We start from the raw sequence: 23,662 nt of genomic DNA on the forward strand, positions 1-23,662 counted from the left end.
TTTCACAGGCTAATTGTATGTTCTGTAGGAAAAGTATTTCCTTTTACCAGTTTTAAATGTGCTGCCTTTCAATTTAATTGAATATCCACTGTTTTTGTATTAGAGAGGGTGAATAGACGTGCCTGATCTGCTCTCTGTAAACTGTTCATTATTTTGTGTACCATTATCACATCCAGTCTTATAGATCTCCTTTAAGGTAAATTGTCCTAATCTTTTCAGACTCTCTTTATATGGAGGATTTTTCATGTTTCTTATCACTTGTTGCCCATATCTGACCATCCCCTCCTTCTGTAATATCTTCTTTTGAGGTGGAATGACCAGAAAGTGACATTTTATTACATATAGTTCTAAATCATGGCATTTTAATTGTCATTATTGCTCATCATCGCTTTATGCACCTAATATTTTGTTTGCTTTTTTGATTGTTGCTGTATACTGAGCAAAGGTATTCACTGAGCAATGATGTCTCATTCTTTTTTACTGAGATGTTACAATTTAGAACCTAGCAAAGTTGTCTGAGAAGTTCCGATTACTACTTCCGATTACTTCAGTGTGTGTTGCCTTGCATTTGTCAAATCTACTATTATACTTCCATTCACCAAATTTTTTAGCTCCCTCTGCAATTTTCTTCATCTTCTGTGGTCTTGACTAAACTTAAATAATTTTGTTTTCTGTAAATTTTGCCACCTGTGCCCAATCCCTTTTTTAGTGAATCCAGACTGTCCCATAAAATTTTGTAGGTGAAAGGCAGTCCGTTAAACACTTGATGTCTACAAAATTCATTCCTGATTGTGATAAGTGATCCAGAATATGTTCCACCAGTGAACAAGGAGGAACACGTTTGTCTCCTGTGTCAGGGGAGGGGAACCCCTTTCATTCAGTTATGTTCCCAAGCATAACTAATGGCCACTCGCCTTGTAGGGGACTTGAACGTGCTCAGCAAATCACTAATAAACCTACATGAGTGACCCTTAAAACAAGTGATGGTGGATCAAGTATTTTTCATTGTCAGTCATATATTGCCCATACTTATCTTGGGAGTCATGCCCAGGGAACACTGGTCAAGTATGTGGGCATTTTCCTACTGCTACTTTTAGAGATCAAGAATTACTAACAGTTTTTTCTCTTTCCTTAGCATTTGCCTTTGCTGAGTTGATTGACAATTCTTTGTCAGCTACTTCTCGAAATACTGGCATTCGAAGCATACAAATAAAATTGGTAAGATACGAAAGGAATACCCTATTGGTTTCAAATTTAGGATTTTATGTTTTGATTTTGGTTTTTTTGGTTCTCCTTGTTTTTCTTTCCAAACAGTTATTTGATGACTCTCAAGGAAAACCAGCTGTTGCTGTGATTGATAATGGAAGAGGGATGACTTCTAAGCAGCTTAACAACTGGGCTGTGTATAGATTATCAAAGTTTACAAGACAAGGTGACTTTGAAAGGTTAGAAAGCTTTATACGTTGTTTTTAATCACACAACTGAAAAATTGACAAGTTGTGAAGATCTTTACAGAGCGTATTTTTTAAAATAGAGAACTACTAATATCAGACTTCATGTCTGGGTATATTGCATTGCTGTAGCCCAGCTGAGAGGTGATGAAGATACGAAAAACTGAGGTCAGGTCATTGTTCACTAGGATGGGACGAGTGCCCAAACCAACTGGAAATGGTAGAAAGTGTTAGTCGTGGATGCTGCTATATTAGGGTTTAGTGCCAGTGGGGAATCCAGGAACATACCTAAGCTATGCACTGAATCAGCCAATTGTGGATGGGTACCTTCTACTAAAAGAGACTGCACTGTGTTCTACAAATTATGTTATGACAGTAATTCACATCTTGCTTCCATTTTGGACTGCTTCAATTTGAAATACAGATCAACCTATCCATTTCTATTGTAGGAACAAAGGATTTGCCAAACCAGATGAGTTTGTCCATCAAGTTCCATATCTTTGTAGTCAGGCTTAAGTATTGGGGGCACTTGCAGCTACCTCTGTCACACCACATTAGAATTGGGCATTTGATAGTCAAAAATAATTGGTCAAATACTGGTCAAATTATTTTAAAGAATTAATTTATTGGAACAGTAACAATGGTAACGAAAATGACTTCATGGTCTCCAATAGACTTAGCCTTAAATATATTCATACTTATGCCAAATAACAAAAATAAGTTACTTTAACTAAAACAACAACAACACAATGAAATGAAGTTTTTTAAAAAATGAAAGAATGGCACCATGACTGTGGTCCAATAGCTGGTGGTCAGTTAATATTATTTGACCAGTCAATTGACTGGCTTGCCAAGCCTGCACCATATTCAAAGGGATGTCCAGCAACCTTTCTCATCTTCCTGATCCAAAAATCTGTGATGAAAAAGGGGCTGCGTTATGAAGAGTAATTAACTTCCTCGTCTATTTCTTTATGGCAGTTCCATGTGCTGTACACAAAGGGAAAACTATGCTAGGATTAGTATGTCTTCTTTTACCATTCTGTCATCTTAAGTTTCTGTATAATGGCTATAATCATGGTATCTCAAATGTTTTTAACACGGATCTGGCAATTATGAGAAATGTTTTTAAGATTGTGCCTCATGTCTTTATAAAAAGAACTTGATACAGAAGGAAACTGACTAAACCAAGTCATTTTCCTTCTGTAGTTTGTAGGGTGTCTATGGGTACAAACAAAATGGTAATAAGAATAAAGGTAATTTAAATAAGAGTTAAAATGCAGAAAACCAAACAGAGAGTTACTCTGTCACAAAAAGGACAGAAAAATTGTATACATGGCTCAATGGGGAGAGGCAGGGGGAGACCTATAAACCATTTTGCTAGGCAGCCATGTTAATCAGAATACATTGTGACCTACATGATTTCAGTTTAATAATCAACTTTGGTTTTTCTTTTTAGACATTGATAAAACTACAATGTGGATATTAGTTACAATGTTAAATTTATGCTCTTAACATAGATCTGAGGTCTTGAAAGAGAAATTTTTTGAACGAAAAACTTTAAGGATGATGATGATTACAGGAGGTGTTTAATAAAATTGTTTCTCCTTGAGCAGTTTTGTGATGTTGGTTTTGAAAAAAGAAATAAAGACAGTTTTGTTTTTAGTGATCATTCAGGATATGTACGCCCTCCTCCAGTGCCTCGCAGCTTAAATAGTGACATCTCATATTTTGGTGTTGGAGGCAAACAAGCAGTGTTCTTCATTGGGCAGTCTGCCAGAGTAAGTAGAATGATCTATGTATTTTAATTATTAGCATTTCTTTACACAGTGACATTGAGGTAATTCATCTGGTACCATATCACTGAACTGTCTTATTAACAACTCATTTTGGTGTCCTACTGTGATTTTTAAATTTATTTTTCTTTAATACTGAACAGATGATAAGCAAACCTGCAGATTCTCATGATGTCCATGAGCTTTTCCTTTCTAAAGAGGATTTTGAAAAGAAGGAGAAAAACAAAGAAGCAATATACAGTGGATACATTAGAAACAGAAAGGTAAAATAACATTTTTTTAAATGAACATCTTTCCTAGGCAAACTAGTCTGTTTCATATAGTATACCTATAACCGTTCTCTAGACAAAAATGTCATATGCACTCACTTTGTGTCTGGGGTATACAAAGTTAATAAAGTGAAACTTAATGGCAGTATATTGTAAGGCTTTCTCACATGTGGTTCTTCTGCTATGTATTTTAACCCAAAGCATTGATGAGTCAGTAAGTGACGCTTTTTCTATCTGTGCAGCTTTGAGGTACCATCTGGAAAAAAATGCTTTAGCATTGTTATTACTAACAACTGCAAATGTGCTGGTTTAGTACCAAACATAAAAGGAAAATATCCCAACTTCAAGAGTTTACAGTCTAAATTAGAGAAAGAGAGTACATTCCAAACCAAAATATTATACCTGAAATATACATTATATAGGTGAAAGGTTCAGTGAGGGGTTTTTTGTTTGTTTGAACCTTGATGACTTCTCATTGAAAAGCTTGTGGAAGTAAAGAGTCAGAGGAATTTTAATGATCAGTTCTGCCCTGTTCCATTTTCCTGACATTTTGGAAGAAGAATTAAAAATGAGAGTGAGAGGAAAGACAGTAATGTCTAAGGAGAGAGGCTCTAAAGGAGTGTAGGAAGAAAGAAATGAGACCAAAGATGTAGGCAGGAGTTCAGCTGGAGGCACCTTGGCGATGATAAAGGGCTTGAATTTTTATATGGAAGGTGAGAAGCCGGTGAAGAAATGTAGAGAGGAGACTGACGTGGCTAGAGTGGCAGGAGAAGGAACTTATTTTTAGAGAGAGTACTTTGAATATGCTGAAGTGGGAGACTAGAGAGAAGTAGGTTGCAATAGTGGAGGCAAAAAATGACTGCATCAATAAGAGTTTTTGCTGTAGGGATGAGAAGGCACAGATGAATTTTGGAGATGAAGAGCTGGCAGGATTTGCTAAGGGTCTGGATGTTGAGAGTGACCGAGGTTCTGATACTGTGAGGTGGGACGGGAGGAGTGGGGAACGGAGTTTTGACAGAAATGGAGAAGGGTAAAAGAAATAAAGTTCTTAGAGTATGTGTCCGTGTGGATCCCACTGTAGGCATGTATATGCGGGAGACCAGATTCCTCATTAGCAGTGTCAGTTGGGGGCTTGCATGTGCTGTATGCCTCCTTGCGCTTCCTGTAAAAGGAAGGGTGGCTGCAACCCCCTTGCTCAGTTCCCTCTTACCTAGCTGGGTCTATTTGCTGAGAACTGTAGCATGAGCTGTCTTCATCTAAACATCTGAAACATTTCAAATCAACCTTCATTCTCTTACAACATTTTGGACTTGAATAATCCTTGTCCAGATCTAAATTCTTTGACCTGACTTCCCTGTACAACATCAAGCTGCCACCCCCTCCCTACCCCCCCCCCCCATACTGACAGCCCCTGTACAAGGACCTCAAGATGGCAGATTCAGAAACCTGTGATAGGCTTATTTTGTTTAAAGATAGGCACAGCAGGTACTGTGTATGCCTGGGTGAATCAGACATTCTAAGCAGTGGCTTTGTTTACCTTTCATTTCCCATTGTACCCGAAAATGGTGGGATGCAAGACACAAGCTCCATCTCTTAGAACAATCTGCATGTAGCATAGAACCTCCAGGCTCACAACCCCCTATACCTGTCAAACATGCGCCCTTCAGTGCTGCAAGCAGGTAAGTGGTGCCCCAAGATGTCAGTGGAGAAGTCCTCACTGAGCAAGGAACTGACAATGGCATTGATGCTGGCGCTGACCATAGTACTGGAATCATCTAGACCATTCACATCAAAGGTGATGCCTAAGATATCAAAGAAGGCCACTGAAAGAGGACACCCTGGAACAGAAGTGGGCAAACTTCGGCCACGGGCCACATCTGGCCTTTGGGACTGTCCTGCCCGGCCCTTGAGCTCCCCATCGCTATCCTCCCTCCCCCACAGCGTTGCTGCCATGCGGGCAATGCTCTGGGCAGCGGGGCTGTGCGCTCCTGCAGGGCAGTGCAGCTGCGTGTCTGGCTCCGGCTGGGCAGCGCAACTGCCAGACAGGCTGTTCTGAGCGGCATGGTAACGGGCTCGGGGCTGGGGCCGGCGGGTCCTGGCGGGCAGTCAGGGAGCAGGGGGCAGTTGGATACGTGTGGGAGTCCCAGGGGGCCTGTTAGGGGCAGTTGGATGGGGTGAGGTCCTGGTGGGGGAGGGTCAGGGCACAGGGAACAAATGGGGTTGGAAAGGCATGGGAGTCCCGGAGGGCCTGTCAGAGGGCGGGGGTGTGGATGGGGTTTGGGGCAGTCAGGAGTCAGGGAACAGGGGGGGTTGGATAGGGGCAGGGGGTCCTGGGAGGGGGGTGTCAGGGCACAAGGAGCAGGGGGGTTGGATGGATGGAGGGTTCTGAGGGGGGAAGTCAGGGTTGGGAAGTGGGAGGGGGCAATAGGGGGCAGGGGCCAGGCTGTTTTGGGAGGCACAGCCTTCTCTACCTGGTCCTCCCTACAGTTTTGCAACCTCAGTGTGGCCCTCGGGCCAAAAAGTTTGCCCACTCTTGCCCTGGAACATAGGAGTTCAAAGGCGAGCTTGGTGTCTTCTTATGCAAAGAGACAGGAAAGCATTGGGGAATAAACCCTCCAAAACGTGTCCAGCTCTCCAGATGAGTGGAAAAAGAGCATACTGTAGTGCAGCAGACTCCATTAGTACCCCACCTGGTACCAAAGGCCCCACTGCCAATGTTGACCCTAGCACTGGGGCAACAATCATGGACTGCAGAACTATCACTTATACCGACAAAAGCCCCAGCACCATACCCATTCGCACCGTCTCTGGAGGAGATTTACTCCTTGTCACCATCACAATGGCACACCTTGCTGGTGTCAAGGAGGAAGTCCTCCCTTATACAGTTCCTGAGCAGTACCACCAGAAGAACCTACCGTTCCACCCGTATATTCATACAGTATGCCACTGTAGTAATTCTGGCATCTATCTTCCCAAGCCTCAAGGAGCCACTTGCCTCCATTGAGGAGGAGATCTCCTTCTCCAGTAGCCTCATGGGCACGACTACAGATGACAGAGTACTAGGAGGAGTGGGACCTAGAGGCACAAACCTATCAGTGACTGGTGTCTCCTCACTACCGCCCCCCCCCCCCCCCCCAAAAAAGACCTTTCCTCTTTGCGTGACAAAGCAGTTGCTTTAGCACAGGTACCAATGCTGGATGATTTCAAAACATTGCAAGAGTTCCTGGTATGATTTGCAGATTCACTGGCGATTGGAACTTTGATAATACCTGAAAAATCTCTCGAACTATTTGATATCTGATCACCTGCAGGTCCTACCAGAATTGCCTTCCTCATAAATAAGAGATTACTAGACCCATCAAGCCCTGTCACTAATTGTAGCCACTGCACCAGCAGAACATGTTGAGAAAAGATGCCAGGTTATACCTTTTCAGGGTTGAATACCACAGATCTCTAATGGTCTTGGCCATCTAAGAAAAATCATGCCAAAATGCACCCGAATTCAAAGATTCAAATGATTGAATCTGTTCAGGAGAAAGACCAACTGCTGTGCATCACTACAGCTGGCTAGTTGCCAAGCTCTCCTTGCCAAAGATGACTTTTTAACATGGGACAAAGTGGTGCCATTTATCAACGAGCTCCCTCATGAGGCTAGAGAGGCTCTAGAGGACATTGTAAAAGAGGGATGATAGTTGATAAATATGTTGCTGGGTGCAGATGACATCACACAGCTAGATCCATGGCCACTGTAGTAACCATGCTGAGGGCATCTCTTGTGAACTACAAGTCACTACTGAAGATTTGCCATTTGAAGGAGTGGATAGAGCTATTTAATGAGAAAACAATGTCCTACGCTCACTAATAATTCCAAGGCAATTCTATAATCTCTTGGAATCTGCACACTTCTGGTGTACCACCATCCACTTTAACATTAAGAAAGACAGTGGATGTCTTCCTATTATAGATAGATAGCCTGAGTACCAGTCTAAAAAGTGTCAAGAGACAGCAGAGGAAATTAACTTTTCTCCACTCATGTACAGAGCTCCATTCATGTACCAGCAGATTTGGCAGCTAGGTCGAGAACTACACCAAGTCAACAGAGTACTTCCTTCAGAAGCCACCTTACCTCATTCCTTCAAGCATGGTTGGGCAATACTACAGACAGATAGGTGCTAGATATCATCATCCAGTTCCTTTTTCTACCCCCTTCCTTCAAGGGACACTCTTGCAAACAATTGGCCGTGTTCCTCTGTCTAGGAGCCATGGAAGAGTTGCCTCAGGCATACCAAGAGGAAAAGGCTTCTATACTCTGTATTTCTTCATTCTGAAGAAGGGTGTCTTCATCCTGTTCTAGATCAGAGAACACTCAACAAATACATTGCATCCGATTCAGGAAGGGTAATGCTTTCCTTCATCACTCCATGCTCACGACTGGTTCATTACTCTTAGCTTGTGGGATGTGTACTTCCACATTGCCACCCACCTGGACCACAGGAAGTACTCCAGATTCATAGTGGGACCCAGGTTCTACCCTTTGGACACACCATAGCACTGAGAGTATTTACCCAAGCATCTGGCAGTGGTAGTGTACTTCACATCTATCATACCTAGGTGACTGGCTGGTCACAGGCAAGTGCCAGGTGAGACCAAGACAACACTAAATCAAGTCCCTCTCCATGTTCTCTCAATTAGAGTTTCTGGTTACTACAAAGAAATCTCACACCATTCCAGAGGATAGAATTAATAGGAGCCCTACTCAACACAGTCAGCCCAAGAATATCTATCAGGAAACTTATTCAGTTCCTTTCAGTCACTGACAAGAACAATGTGATGCTTTTGCCCATACCTGGGGTTATTAGGACACATGTGCCTAGGTGACACTGTTTGCCAGACTTTTCTCCACTCTACCCACATACACTTCACACATTCCAACATTGGTCAAGGACAGTGCATACCCCAACCAAACACTTCATGAACAGATTGGCCATGGTACGATTCCCAAGTCCTTTGAGAAGTCATTTGGTGGCTAGACCCCTTGAATGCAAGAAAAGGGGTGTCCTTCTTAACCCCCTTCCCAGCAATGACATTTACTGTGGCTGTATCAGAGACAGGTTAGGGCACCCACCTGAATCACCTCCAAATCCAAGGAGTATGTTCCTTAGGTGTTACATGTGAACATCTTAGAGCTGAAAGCCATCAGCTTGTTCTGTGTAGTGGTCCTAGATGGTCTACAGAACTCTGTAGTGTAGAGCCTGGTGAACAATGTCAGCAATTCACTATATCAACAAGCAGGGAGGTGCACAAATGTCCCCACTTGTCTGAAAGCCATCGAATTCTGCAATATGGAGTGACCCCAGTGGCCCTGCCTCCAGAGGTTAACAAAGATCTCATGAATTTCAGAAGCAGAAATGTGGTAACCAACAATAAGCAGTGGTTGTGGAAATCCATTCTCAACCCAATATGCTGACTATTGGAGAACCAGACCATAGATCTATTTGCCATCACAGAGAATGCCAAATGCAGAGTTCCAGGGGAGGCATGAGCCTAGGATCTCCCAGACGTCAGATGCTTCCCTCCTCTGATAATCTCGAAGTCTTCTCTGTGCTTTCCAATGGATCACTGTGATCCCTAGACAAATATCCAACATAAGATAGTACATGGCTACTATTGCTATGATGACCCCATACTACCAAGACAATTTGGCTGTCAGACCGACTCCAGATGTCCGGCCAACCTCCCATTCACCTTTCCCCTTGCCCAGACATAGCGTCACAGCATTAGGGTCAGATACTGCATACAGTATCCAGTGGCTTGTGCCCAGCATATCTAAAAGATGGCCTAAGGATCCAGGATGAAGGACAGTGGTTGAGAGCTCCCTTCCTCAGGCACAATGGAACTTCTTATCAAAGAGTGAAGATTATCTGTGCAGGAGAAAGAACTGTGTTCGGGCCTGACTGAGACTGGAACAAACTCCTACAGGAACTAAGGGCTCTCCACCTCCCACTCATGTGCAAAGTGCACTTTTTGGACCTTGCCTTTTCTATTTTTAACCCATAGCAGCATGTACACTTAGAAAGGAAAATCTCAAAAACAAAACTCTACACACACTTCTCCCTGCTAGACGACGAGAGAGAGAATGAACCACACAACATAAGTTAGTCACATAGCTTAATGCACTACTGTAAGATGAACGGGGGAAGTCCCGGATGACTGGAAAAAGGCTAATGTAGTGCCAATCTTTAAAAAAGGGAAGAGGGAGGATCCTGGGAACTACAGGCCAGTCAGCCTCACCTCAGTCCCTGGAAAAATCATGGAGCAGGTCCTCAAAGAATCAATCCTGAAGCACTTACATGAGAGGAAAGTGATCAGGAACAGTCAGCATGGATTCACCAAGGGAAGGTCATGCCTGACTAATCTAATCGCCTTCTATGATGAGATTACTGGTTCTGTGGATGAAGGGAAAGCAGTGGATGTATTGTTTCTTGACTTTAGCAAAGCTTTTGACACGGTCTCCCACAGTATCCTTGTCAGCAAGTTAAAGAACTATGGGCTGGATGAATGCAGTATAAGGTGGGTAGAAAGTTGGCTAGATTGTCAGGCTCAACGGGTAGTGATCAATGGCTCCATGTCTAGTTGGCAGCCGGTGTCAAGTGGAGTGCCCCAGGGGTCGGTCCTGGGGCCGGTTTTGTTCAATATCTTCATAAATGATCTGGAGGATGGTGTGGATTGCACTCTCAGCAAGTTTGCAGATGATACTAAACTAGGAGGAGTGGTAGATACGCTGGAGGGCAGGGATAGGATACAGAGGGACCTAGACAAATTGGAGGATTGGGCCAAAAGAAATCTGATGAGGTTCAATAAGGATAAGTGCAGGGTCCTGCACTTAGGACGGAAGAACCCAATGCACCGCTACAGACTAGGGACCGAATGGCTAGACAGCAGTTCTGCGGAAAAGGACCTAGGGGTTACAGTGGACGAGAAGCTGGATATGAGTCAGCAGTGTGCCCTTATTGCCAAGAAGGCCAATGGCATTTTGGGATGTATAAGTAGGGGCATAGCGAGCAGATCGAGGGACGTGATCGTCCCCCTCTATTCGACATTGGTGAGGCCTCATCTGGAGTACTGTGTCCAGTTTTGGGCCCCACACTACAAGAAGGATGTGGAAAAATTGGAAAGAGTCCAGCGAAGGGCAACAAAAATGATTAGGGGTCTGGAACACATGACTTATGAGGAGAGGCTGAGGGAACTGGGATTGTTTAGTCTGCAGAAGAGAAGAATGAGGGGGGATTTGATAGCTGCTTTCAACTACCTGAGAGGTGGTTCCAGAGAGGATGGTTCTAGACTATTCTCAGTGGTAGAAAAGGACAGGACAAGGAGTAATTGTCTCAAGTTGCAGTGGGGGAGGTTTAGGTTGGATATTAGGAAAAACTTTTTCACTAGGAGGGTGGTGAAACACTGGAATGCGTTACCTAGGGAGGTGGTAGAATCTCCTTCCTTAGAAGTTTTTAAGGTCAGGCTTGACAAAGCCCTGGCTGGGATGATTTAATTGGGGATTGGTCCTGCTTTGAGCAGGGGGTTGGACTAGATGACCTCCTGAGGTCCCTTCCAACCCTGATATTCTATGATTCTATGGTTCTATGTCCAGTTACTACAGTGATGAGGCAGTATAAGACCCCTGTATAGAATTACATTGATGGTGTTGGATTGAAGGTCGCTAAATGGAGAGCACTAAATACTTACAGTTTATTAAATAGGATGCTCTTAAACAAAGAGGATTATCCTCCCATGTAATGTCTGATATTAGAGTGTTTTGCAATTGTTGCCTCCATATGCTGGTAGGACTTTTTTTACCCATCTTTGAAATGATATATAGGGACTTAGAAAAGTATACAGTTCAATTCCTGTCTTTGTTTCATTTTTGGCCCCTTTTTCTAGCCATCTGACTCTGCTCATATCACCAGTGATGATGAACGATTTCTACACAATCTCATAATGGAAGAAAGGGATAAGAAGAGTTTCACTGCGGTTGTCGTTACCGGTGTACAACCAGATCACATGCAGTACTTGAAAAACTATTTTAATCTTTGGACAAGGCAGTTGGCGTGAGTCAACATTTAATTTTTGTAAAAGATTTTTCTTATTTAAAAAAAGAAAAACTTATGCAAAGTCGGACAATAATCTGTTCTTATACTTTTAGTGATGTAATTTGCGTTTGGATTTACTATTAATAATGTTGATAAATATTCTAATGACTGAAATTTAGTACACTCAGCTGGTGTCATATAAACTACAAACTCTACTCCAGTTCCACTCTGCTATGAAGAAGTGTAAAACTTTCCAAATCTACAAACTCCCTGTGTATGAATCTTCATTGAATGTTAAAAGGAAAAAACCTTTTGGTAACTTTCTAAATAAGTCTGCTAGATTGCAGGATCAGGGTTTATGGGTTTAACTATACGCACAAATAGTCCCATTGCCTTAAATATTCCAGTAATTTTCTATAAATAACTAACTGTGTAGGCTTTATTGAGAGTACACATGTGGCTAAATTAGGCATGTTTATGGGTAGTCCCACTGAAGCCTAAAGGATTGGGCAATTATTAAAATATTGAAGTCAGTGGAACTGTTTACATGTGTTAGTAATGTTCACAGGATTTTGGACTCAGAGTATACAATCTAGCACATGTGGGTTCTCAAGACTTCTGAAAACTGGATTTTATACCTTGAGAACAAGAATTCTAGAAGTATAATTTCTCTAATGGATCATTGCATGCACACAACCTAGCTATTCATACTGTAGTAAAATGCTTTTTTGTTTTGTTTTTAAAAGAAAGTATAAGGATTATTTGTGACATACTAATTATTGTGTAGATAATGTGGCACCATTACAAAATTGATGATCAGAATAAATAAAAATACCTTGCTCTTATATAGCACTTTTCATCTGTAGATTTCAAAACACTTTACAGGAGTTTTATTACTTTGTGCCTTCCTATAAAGGAAACTGCCATCAAAATAATACATATCACCATAGTCATTTATTGCCTTGCAAAGGCATCTAAATATTTCCAAGTCTTTCCTCGAATGCAAGTATTTCACCTATTCTGATAAGTCTGAGAGTAGATATCTCTATAACTAGATACCCTTGCCTTTTCAGTTGGTGAAATAAAAATAATGAACCTTAAATGTAGCTAACATAGCTTGGCCACTGTTTCTAGTCATTTCACCTTGTGGTTTCCATGCAGTTGAATTTGGGTTTCCAACAATGCCAAGAACTAGTTAAATTTTAAATAAAAAAGAAACCTGTTTAATATAAAAACACTTCTTAATATATTTAGGCTTTGTAAATTTTGAACTTTAGATTGCTTTACTTTTTCCTGGGTGTGTTTTTGATTTAGTTAAAAACACGTTTTTTAATAACTTCAGACATATCTATCATTACTATATCCATGGACCAAAAGGAAATGAAACTAATGCTACAATGAAAGAAGCTGGACCTTTCAACAACATTGATATTGAGGTGGGATATATATGGTAACGTATTACATTGCTGTAATTACATTTACTGTTAATTGCTCGGAAATACTGCAGTGTTTGAAAGATGTGTGTGATTTCATCGAAAACTGAGACATTTGATGATGATTAATTTAAAAAATGTAGTTAACCAGTTGTAACATTTTGTGTTGAGTGTAGTTTGATGACAGATAAAACTACTTCTTGTTTTGTTTTTCTTTTAGATTTTGATGTTTGAAAAAGGAAAGGTACCTAAGATGGTCAACCTTAGAGAGATCAAAGATGACATGCAGACATTATATATAAATTCTGCGGCAGATAGCTTTGAGTTTAAGTCACATGTTGAAGGAGAAGGTATAGTGGAGGGCATCATCCGCTACCATCCTTTCTTATATGATAAAGAAACATATCCTGATGATCCATGCTTTCCATCACGTAAGTCAGTTAAATCTTACTAGTTTTAAATTTTACAATTTTGGGGACAGTTATATATATAATCCTACATTTTGTCAACATGCTACATACATATTTCCAGTGCTCATCATTCGTAGAATCTGCTTAAAAAGACTTAAGAATATTCTTTCTGAAGCAAATACTGATCTCCAACATCTTCATCCATTTTTATGGCAAATTTCCATCTTGAGCCATCTCACAATTCTTTGTACTGAGATGAATTAGAAACTGAGTATGATAACGTATGAGGGGGGAGCAATTTAAACCAAGTTGAGATTTAGTGCTGTTTTTCAAGTTAAGTTTTACAATTTCAGTTTTAGAGTAAACTATATAATGAACTAAATTATGAAAGCTGTGCACGTACATAATACTTGTGCTCCCTTAGGCCTCTTTTCTGTGAGAAGTAGATTTTTTGGGCTAAACTCATGTACACCTAAGGAAGTCTATTTATGCATGCACAGCTAAGCCGTCAACTGGCTGGTTATCTGTACTGCTGGAAGCTGTAGGAACATCTAGGGTGTAGGAAATACAAAATCTGATTTTGTTTCTAGTGTTAAAGCTATTGCCTCTGAAACTGGGTCTGAATGTAGGTGTGAGTCTGTGGAGGAGAAAATTGTTTCATATATTCAAGATAAGCAGATCTGATGCAACAAAAGGATGCTTTTGTTCTCTAGTAGATGCCATTTAGTGTAAGAAAGGTGTTTTAAGATGGGGAAGGAAAAGGCATATGATAAACAGAATTACTGGTAATTATTTTTTCCCTCTGTGATATATACCTACTAAATAAATACATTCTGTGTACAGTGAAGCTATGTGTAATTTTAACAAACCAGGTATATATATTCTTGTTTTGGCTCTTGTTTTATTATGGTTACTCTGATGTTCCTTTAAATCTAGGATTAAAAGATGACGACGACGATGATGACTGCTTTGTGGTAGAAAAAGGGGCCAGGGGAAAAAGGCCTATTTTTGAATGTTTTTGGAATGGAAGGTTAATACCATACACAAGTGTAGAAGAGTAAGAGATTTCCAGGTCTACAATTTAAACATTTTTACTGCTTTTTAAAAAATTAAGTTTCTAATTATTCTACTTTTTTGTCTTAAGCTTTGACTGGTGTGCTCCTCCCAAGAAGAGAGGACTTGCACCAATTGAATGCTACAATCGAATTTCTGGTGCATTATTTACCAATGATAAGTTTCAGGTCAGCACAAACAAGCTTACTTTTATGGACCTGGAACTGAAGTTAAAAGACAAAAACACTCTTTTTACAAGGGTCTTCAATGGACAGGTGCTGCTTTTAATCTTAATTTGTACTTCTGCTTGCCATAATTCAATGAATGTGATTTAGGAAGTCTCATCCCACTTCTTAGTGCTCATTTGTCCACATTACTAAATTTTTGCACTGTTTCCAGTGACAAGTCACTGTGGAAACTTGCATAGCACTTTGCAATAGTAATCCATATCAGTATAAGTAGCCCTTAAAGCTGAGCCTTTTTAAAACTCAAAAATGAGCACAAACCTTGGGGTTTTTTTAGGGCTGTCAATTAATCACAGTTAACTTATGTGATTAACTCATGTGATTAACTAAAAAAAATTAATCGCGATTAAACAATAGAATGAATACCAGTTGAAATTTATTAAATATTTTTGGATGTTTTTCTACATTTTTAAATATATTGATTTCAGTTACAACACAGAATACAAAGTGTACAGTGCTAACTTTATATTACTTTCAATTACAAATATTTGCACTGTAAAAATGACAAACAAAAGAAATTGTATTTTTCAATTCACCTAATACAAGTACTGTATGCAATCCCTTTATCGTAAAAGTGCAACTTACAAATGTATATTTTTTTTTACATAACTGCACTCCGTAACAAAACAATGTAAAACTTTAGAACCTGCAAGTCCACTCAGTCCTCCTCCTTGTTCAGCCAATTGCTAAGAGAAACAAGTTTGTTTACATTTGCGGGAGATAATGCTGTCCACTTCTTATTTACAATATTTCCTGAAAGCAAGAACAGGCGTTCTAAAGATAGCTGCAGCACTCAACCCAAGGTGTAAGAATCTGAAGTGCCTTCCAAAATCTGAGAGGGATAAGGTGTGAAGCATGCTTTCAGAATTCTTAAAAGAGCAACATTGTGATGCAGAAACTACAGAACCCGAAACACCAAAAAGGAAAATCAACCTTCTGCTGGTGGCATCTGACTCAGATGATGAAAATGAGCATGCATTGGTCCGCACTGCTTTGGGTCGTTATTGAGCAGAATCCATCATCAGCATGGACGCATTTCTGAATGGTGGTTGAAGCATAAAGGGACATATTCATCTATAGCACATTTGGCACGTAAATATCTTGTGACGCCAGCTACAACAGTGCCTTGTAAATGCCTGTTCTCACATTCAGGTGACATTGTAAATAAGAAGCAGGCAGCATTATCTTTTGCAAATGTAAACAAACTTGTTTGTCTGAGCGATTGGTTGAACAAGAAGTAGGACTGAGTGGACTTGTAGGCCTTAAAGTTTTACATTGTTTTATTTTTGAATGCAGTTATTTTTTGTACATAATTCCACATTTGTAAGTTCAACTTTCATGATAAAGAGCTTGTACTATGGTATTTGTATTAGGTGAACTGAAAAATACTATTTTTTGTTTTTTACAGTGCAAATATTTGTAATAAAAAAAAGTGGCACTGTACATGAAAGCTTATGCTCAAATAAATTTGTTAGTCTCTAAGGTGCCACAGGTACTCCTTTTCTTTTTGCGAATACACACTAACATGGCTGCTACTCTGAAAACTGTACACCTTGTATTCTGTGTTGTAATTGAAATCGATATATTTTAAAACATAGAAAAGCTTCCAAAAATATTTAAATGGTATTCTGTTATTATTTGAGAGCACAATTAATCGTGCGATTAATCGCAATTAATTTTTTTAATCACTTTACAGCCCTAGTTTTTTTGTTTTGAAGAATAAAAAAGTGATTTCTATGTCTTCTGCTATACCTAGTTTTTATTATATGGATGTAACTAGGTATACAGTGAGAGAGAGACTTTTTTCTTAAGAAGATAACCTCTTATTTGTAGTAAGCAACATTTTGAAAATTAACTCAATATATCAGTAAGTAAGGCTATTTTAAGCAGTTATTGGGTTAAAATAAGTCTGTCTTAGAATGCGATAGTTTTTCAACGCTCTTTAAAAATAACTTTTGACTACAGTATCACTGAGAACAACCATTAACTTTAAGTTGTTTATTCACACCTATGAAACTCAGATTTACATTTTGTAATGCATCTACTAAAACTCTTCACAGGAGCAGCGAATGAAAATTGACAGAGAATTTGCTTTGTGGCTCAAAGACTGCCATGAGAAATATGATAAACAGATAAAATTCACACTGTTTAAAGAAATAATTACACGTACTGACTTGACCTCCAAAAGAATGCAAAGTCCTTGGGCTACATATTCTGCAATAGAGTGGGATGGGAAAACTTACAGAACTGGACAGTTGGTAAGTTAATTGCTTGATAATGTTGGCACTGTTTAAAGTTAAAAATTGATACATGTTATATAGAATATTTACAGTAAATAAGGCAAGTATGATACTAGTTAGATCAACAGATTATAGTTTTCTGTACAAAAATCACATTTAAAAGAAAATGTGAAGATTGCAGTCAAGCTCTAAAAAGTTAAATATCAGAATTTAGAAGTAATCTTCAGGATTCCTGTTTCTCCTTAACTTTGCAACCTACATAAACTTTATAAATATACTGTCGTGTTTCCTTTGTAAAGCGCATATCACTACAAACTTGTCTGCACCAGAGGTGTGTAACTTTTAGTGCACATTAGTGTGTTGCACACTCATTGGCCCATGTGAACCTTGCTGGAGTGCATTAAAGTAGTCCTGTTTGGGACTATGCTATGTTAATGCTATGCTACCTTTTAGTTCACTCCAGCAGCAGTTAACCACGTGAATCAATTCACACCCCATGGTCCACACTGTGGCACAGTGTAGACAGGTCCTTATATTCTCTTCTGAAACTAAGAGTTCTTTGTTCTACGACAACAAAATTATTAGAAAAGGATAAAATTGGCCCATTTTCTTCAGTTGTAGTTCATGTGCAAGATTTCAAATAAATGTAGCTGTGAAAAATGTGAAGGTAGTAACAAGATGACTTAGTTTAGGACACATGTTAATTTCAAATCAGATTAATTTTTTTAATATTCTGTAACTCAATTTGACCAGTTTGCTCCATGCTTTACAGAAAAATTCTCCATTAGCCTTTATTATAAACCTGGAAATTTTAGTCCACGCTATTTCTTTTAACCCAAGTTACAAGATGGATATAAAATAAGTCTTATAATGGAACCTGATTACAACCTTAACTATGGACAGACTGTATCATCCTGTGATTTGTCTGGGGAGGAGCTCTGAGCGAAAGTTCCTGGCTGCATATGCTGGAGGCCACACTAATTTAAAGCAGGGAGTTTGTGTTTTAAGGAGAGCTTCTCTACTGCAAACTAAAACCTGGATGAGGAATGTCTAACTTCAGAAAGGTTTATTGTTTGATTTATACATGCAAGCAGAATAATTGGAAGGTGGCTGAAGCACAAATGTCAATTTTAATGTGTAACTTCTGTATAGTTGAACCACATGTGTCAGGAACTCATCCATATTAAGGTTTATGATAATGACTGAGTTGTCTTTTCTCTTTTAGGTGAAAACAATTAAAACTCTTCCAATATTTTATGGAAGTATCCTGAAATTTTTTCTGTATGGAGATCATGATGGGGATGTGTATGCTACAGGAGGAGAGGTTCAACTCGCTCTCGTAAGTAAGCTGTAAAGCAAATTGTACAAACGCTGAAACTTATTCCATTTTGAAACTCTTTATTTGATCCTGAGATTAGATTTTTTTATCCTTTTTTTTCTATCTAAAAACTTAAGGTTCAGTCATGCTAGATATTTTACTTTTTGGAGGTTTGTTAAGCAGTTCAGAGTTTTAGTATAAATCTCCATAGTTCACATTATGGAGGTGTGTTCATTGAAATGGTCTAGTTAATTTAAATTTGATTTGGCTGTGCAGTATCTCAGTTGGCACTTAGCACAGTTGCTGCGTTTTATGTATTTAAATTCTGCTACCCAGCGTCAACCACAAATACACATGTATATTCTAATCATGCTGTGTTAGAATTGAGAGTGGAAAATTTCTTACCTGATCATTTCTCTTCTGTTAGCAGTCTCTCCCACAGCTCTGACATGTATGGGCTATATATTCTCCTCCTCTCTGAAGATTCTGGAGGCAGTTCAAAGCTGTGGCTCAGTCTGTGCTAACCATGCTCCCTTCTTCTGGTTGCTGCCAGATCTTCTGCCTTTTGCAACAGCTGCCAAGTGGTGGTTCACTTTGCTCCCTTCCTTTTCTTTTGGATTTGTTATTTTGGGCTGTTTTGTGGGTATTTAAATTGTTTTTATTTGTTTTCAAGCCTTTTCGCTTCCTCCTGGTCTGGGATTTGAGCAGTTCTGTGGTCACAGCCATCCAGAGCCTCTGTTGCAGTGCCTCTCTGCTGAGCTTTTTTGCCCCCTTTCAGGTGTGGTAGAGCAGCCATGCAAGCATTAAGTGAAATCCAAGATGTGCTCAGTGTTTGAGGCAGCTTTCTCTGTCTTGACAGAAGGTAAAAAATGCCCAGCCTGCAGTCAGCCAACCCTCTCTGTCTGAGGGCACAGGGCTCTGAGTTGACTGGCATATTGGGTCTCCTACCCCCCATAGCACCCATGACTTCACTGTGGAAAAACCAATCAGGAAAGACAGAGCAGAGCAAGAAGAGGCACTGATGATGAAGAGGACTTTGTCCAGCTGACCAAGGGGTTGAGTCCTGGGGCACCAAAGGACCATAAAGATAAGACCCCTTCCAAGCTACTGGTTCCCCCACAAGTCCTAAAGTGAGTCCTAAATTCCCGAGGAGAGAAGCAGGGCTCCTATACAGCTCCCCTTCCTTGCACCATGAATCAGGGGTTTCTCATGATACTCTGAAGTAAGTTCTGTGTAAACCAGAGATTCTGGGTCCAAAAAGGCAAAAGTAAGTGTGTCTTTCACAAGACAGTGATTACTATTGTGAATAGGCAAGTGAAAATCAGGCGTTAAACCCCTTCTTTGCCTTCTCCTCCTGAGACAGTGTTTGTGGGTGATTATCTCCTTCAGAGAGTTTCTGTCTCAGTGCTCTGTATCATGGTCACCACCACTACCACCCCCCGTAATGTGTGGGGATACAGAGAAGCCAGTGCCTCCTGGGCTGCTATGCCTCAGGCAGCAGGTTAACTGAAATTGTGCCCATCTGGCTTTCAACCAAAAGGCCCTCACTCTGCCAGGAAAAGGGCTTCAGATTTGAGGCAGCACAAGAACGGGAATTGTGCCTTCTGATCATCAGCTACAAATTCTTGCTTTGCCTGGGAAAGGTCTCGCTTCTTCCCTCCCTTACTCCCCAGGCTGTCTCCATATAGAGCCTTGAGAGTCTCAGGCAATCTGTGACCAGAACAGAGGTGCTTGAGGATTCCACTCCCCACGGAGCTTGCACCTTCATGGGATTACAGAGGGGTAAGTGAGAAATCCCTTTCCATGTTCAAAACGGTCCTGATTTCCTGAGTAAAGCTCCAAGTGGTACTAGGTGGCTTCTACTATACTTACTTGCAGGAGCAGTCAGGCAGCCTTTCAGGTCCTGGGGACAGCTAACAAGCTATTTTCACAATTGACTCGTGTGCCAGTACCCCATTTCTGTTGTGTGATCTCCTGACCAAGATGAATTATACTGTCTCCCTCCTGTAAATAGCCAGGGGAAGAAGTATCACACGTGCAAAACAAAGAAAGAAAGAAAGAAAGAAAAACAAAAAACCTACAGGACTTTTCCAAGACAGGATGCCAGTCAGTGGCCTGCAGGGAACTTAATATTAATAAAATATCTTTCCTTTCAAGTATTGTTAATACATATTTTCCTGTTAATGCCTCTTTTGAGGGCATAAGATCCAAATGAGGACACCTGATTAAACTAAAGAGAGAGAGAGAGAGTGTGTGTGTGTGTGTGTGTAACAACAAGCCGTACCTTCAGAAGGGGACTTCCTTCAAAGACTAAGAGTCACAGTGCAATAATTTCAAAGGCTCAGCTATAAGTGTTCAGACCAAAGGTTTTTCATATATTTAGTGGGAAAGTTTGTTTCATGGTAAACAAACTGCTCATCTTCTAGTGGTATGATCATTGCTTGGAGTGAGACATCTCGGTCCTGGTCTTGGTCAAATCCTTGGTGTGATTTGTGATGAGCAATGGATTCTAACATGGTAACTACAAGGATGTCATATTACACCCATGAATAGTTATCGCTCATCCTAAATAGATTCCTTGTGCATGCAGACTTACAGGTGAGGAGCTATTGGAGGAAACAGAAATTACTAGCTGAGACTGCAGAGAAGCTTTAGCCCTCTCTCTGAAATCCAGCACAGCAATCCGTTGGTTGCTACCAACACCAAAAATATCCAAGAAAGGATTGTTACCCTGTCGGGGGGGAAGAAACCTGGAGTAGAAGCTTCTAAGCAAACCTAGATCAGTTTTCCTTCAAACTAACAAAATCCTCAGCGTGACAGACTCTTCTTTCTGATCCACCCTCGACACCCAGATTCGTAAGTAGCGAATTGTAGTCACAGCAAAGCATGGCTCATAGGCCACAGCATGCAGTCCCACAACCCACACCCTGGATTGCCTTCAAGCACGTGGCTTTGCAGTAATACCAGGAAAAGCCCGCTTATTCCCTCAACAAACATAATTCGACTGGGAGTGGACATAGATGCGTCAGTGACAAAGATGTACCCAGTATCGGAAGGATAGCCATGTTAGTCTGGATCTGTAAAAGTGGCAAAGAGTCCTGTGGCACTCTATAGACTAACAGACGTATTGGAGCATAAGCTTGGAGCATTAGCATGATGCATCCGACGAAGTGGGTATTCATCCACGAAGGCTTATGCTCCAATACGTCTGTTAGTCTATAAGGTGCCACAGGACTCTTTGCCGCTTTTAAAGATATACCCATCACTAGGCAGATTCCTGAAGATCCAGGATCTGATATCTCTGCTGGAGAAATGTACAATGCCAACCATAGCTCAGTGTCTATAGCCACTGTGCCTTCAGGTCTTGCACATATGGGTCTCCCCATGGGTGAGGTCATATCAGGTGTTTTCAAGCTTTTCTTCCGAGAGTATGGGACCATTCTTTGTAGCAAATACAAGACCAAATAGTTTCCCAATCAGGTGCTGTAGTTCCAGAGAATGTCCACAGGGGTCTTCCCATATGCCTTCCAGGCCTGCAGCTTCTCATAACAGACACCATTCTGAGGGGATGGGGAATGCTCCGGGGACCCAGAACTAGATAACAGATCTGGAATTTCAGAGAATGGAACCATGGCATCAAGCTCTTGGAGTTCATAGTTGTCAAATGAGAAGCAGTGGCACACCCTAGATATCAAAAGAGCACTAAAGACTTATATCAAGCATATGGAATCCACAAGGAGATGGGTCTGTGCTCTCCTTTTGAGTAGTGTCCCTATGAGTGCTCCACTTTGGGTGTTGGTGCGTCCCTGCGCCGCAGATCGGAGATTTTCAGTAGCAGTGCTTGGTCGGGGCGTGCATGCGCAATAGTCATCTTGCAGTGCTGTTGGCACCTCATGTAGCACACGCACGACCTGACACATTCAGTTCATTCTCAACTGTCCTTGGCTGCAGACGGAGCTCAGTGGCCGTGCTGTCTTTCTTTTTCTCTCAATAGAAATAGTTAGATTAGCAGTAGCTTAGTAAGGTCTAGTTTGCTTAGTTATTGTTCTTTTCAAAAAAAAAAAAAAGTTTTTATAGGTATTTTCTTTTGTTATTTTTCCCATTCTTTCCCCGTTGGGAAACTTTAACGGCCATAATGCGCAGCTTGTCTGGGTTTAAACTATGTGACTCTTGTCATGAGGTGATGTCCCTCTCAGATGGCCACTCATATCCATTGTTTGGGGATGACCCATATCCCTCAAAAATGTGCCCATTGTAGCAACCTTAAAGCCAGGGCAAGGCGTGATCGAGATCTCCGCTTCAAGATTTTTATGGAAAAGTCCCTTCAGCCTCCTCCTCAGGGACAAAAATTGACATCAACAGATGATTACCCGAGCAAAACCTCTGCTAATGGGCGTGCTCAGTCTTCCAAATCATCCAGGAAGCGAGCTGCAACCTCCCCTAATAGGGACACTCGGAGAAAGAAGAGGTCCCCGGCGAGGTTACCATCCTCGGTGTCGAGCTCAGATAGAGTGAGCACCTTTGAGGCTCCAGGCACCTCTGGCACCATTCCTCTGTGGACATCTGCTGAGCCCCGCTGCTCTGCAATGGAGTCAAGATGCTCCTCCTCCACGGCACCAACCACTCCAGTTCGGGAGTCAGCACCAAGAGCGGTACTACAGGCAATGCTGCCGCCACCAGCACCGACTCAGTCGTCGGCACTGGTGGGACAAGCTGAGAATGGCACCAACCGTCTTGACAAAGGCACTGACTGCATCTGCACCAGCGGCACCACCACCACACAAACAAGCGGCTACGCAGTAGTTTCCACAGCACAAGGACATAGTGGTCTCCTCAGTGCCGCGGTCACCCTTGCTTGGTAACAAGGGATCTCGGGGCCAAATAACTGAGTTGTTGTTTACTTCTCCGGCTCTCTAGCCCATTTCCAATGATGAACAGGAGGAATTACATAGGAGACACTTCTCCTCCCAACACTTTTCACCCAAAGACCACCATGGGAAGCTTTTAGGACCAAATCTCGCCAACCTCGCGAGATGCAACAATGGTACAGGCAACCCTGGATGTGTCCAACGATGCCTTTTCCCATGCAGTGGGACCCCTGGGTGGCGTATAGGGCTCACAGCAGTAGGCCCTCGACCCCAGCTGGAAGGGAAATTTGTTCTCCACCTTCCCCAAGCAGGGAGACGTCAGAAGGCACCGGAGGACATGGTAGATAAAAAGGTTCGGTCAATGCAGACATTTCCCCAGCCCACAACTCATCATCCTCCACTGACAAGGCAGTCTTTTCACTGCCTCCAAGCACAGTTGACAACCTGAAACAATTTCAGGAACTCTTTGAAAGAGTAGCCACCAGCCAAGACATCCCC

At 41.2% G+C, this 23,662-nt stretch overlaps 1 protein-coding gene across 9 annotated transcripts in view; it reads left to right on the plus strand.

The window, feature by feature from the left end:
- SMCHD1 (structural maintenance of chromosomes flexible hinge domain containing 1) overlaps window positions 1-23,662 on the plus strand; it is a 182,618-nt gene that overhangs the window by 16,866 nt on the left and 142,090 nt on the right. For 5 of the 9 annotated variants that reach the window (XR_012157253.1, XM_073331462.1, XM_073331466.1 and 2 more), the window contains exons 4-14: window positions 1,136-1,218; window positions 1,315-1,445; window positions 3,115-3,229; window positions 3,388-3,507; window positions 11,449-11,615; window positions 12,940-13,033; window positions 13,251-13,461; window positions 14,377-14,497; window positions 14,585-14,768; window positions 16,799-16,996; window positions 18,204-18,317. Coding sequence is in view for 7 of the 9 variants with exons in the window: in XM_073331462.1 (XP_073187563.1) it covers window positions 1,136-1,218; window positions 1,315-1,445; window positions 3,115-3,229; window positions 3,388-3,507; window positions 11,449-11,615; window positions 12,940-13,033; window positions 13,251-13,461; window positions 14,377-14,497; window positions 14,585-14,768; window positions 16,799-16,996; window positions 18,204-18,317 (1,538 nt within the window). In the remaining 2 variants the exon portion in view is untranslated. Of the gene's footprint in view, window positions 1-1,135; window positions 1,446-3,114; window positions 3,230-3,387; window positions 3,508-11,448; window positions 11,616-12,939; window positions 13,034-13,250; window positions 13,462-14,376; window positions 14,498-14,584; window positions 14,769-16,798; window positions 16,997-18,203; window positions 18,318-23,662 lie in introns of those variants that run through there. The other 4 variants (XR_012157252.1, XM_073331463.1, XM_073331465.1 and 1 more) reach the window with 3 other exon arrangements.

Source organism: Lepidochelys kempii, chromosome 2 (assembly GCF_965140265.1).
Source record: "Lepidochelys kempii isolate rLepKem1 chromosome 2, rLepKem1.hap2, whole genome shotgun sequence".
NCBI classification, from domain to species: domain Eukaryota; kingdom Metazoa; phylum Chordata; order Testudines; family Cheloniidae; genus Lepidochelys; species Lepidochelys kempii.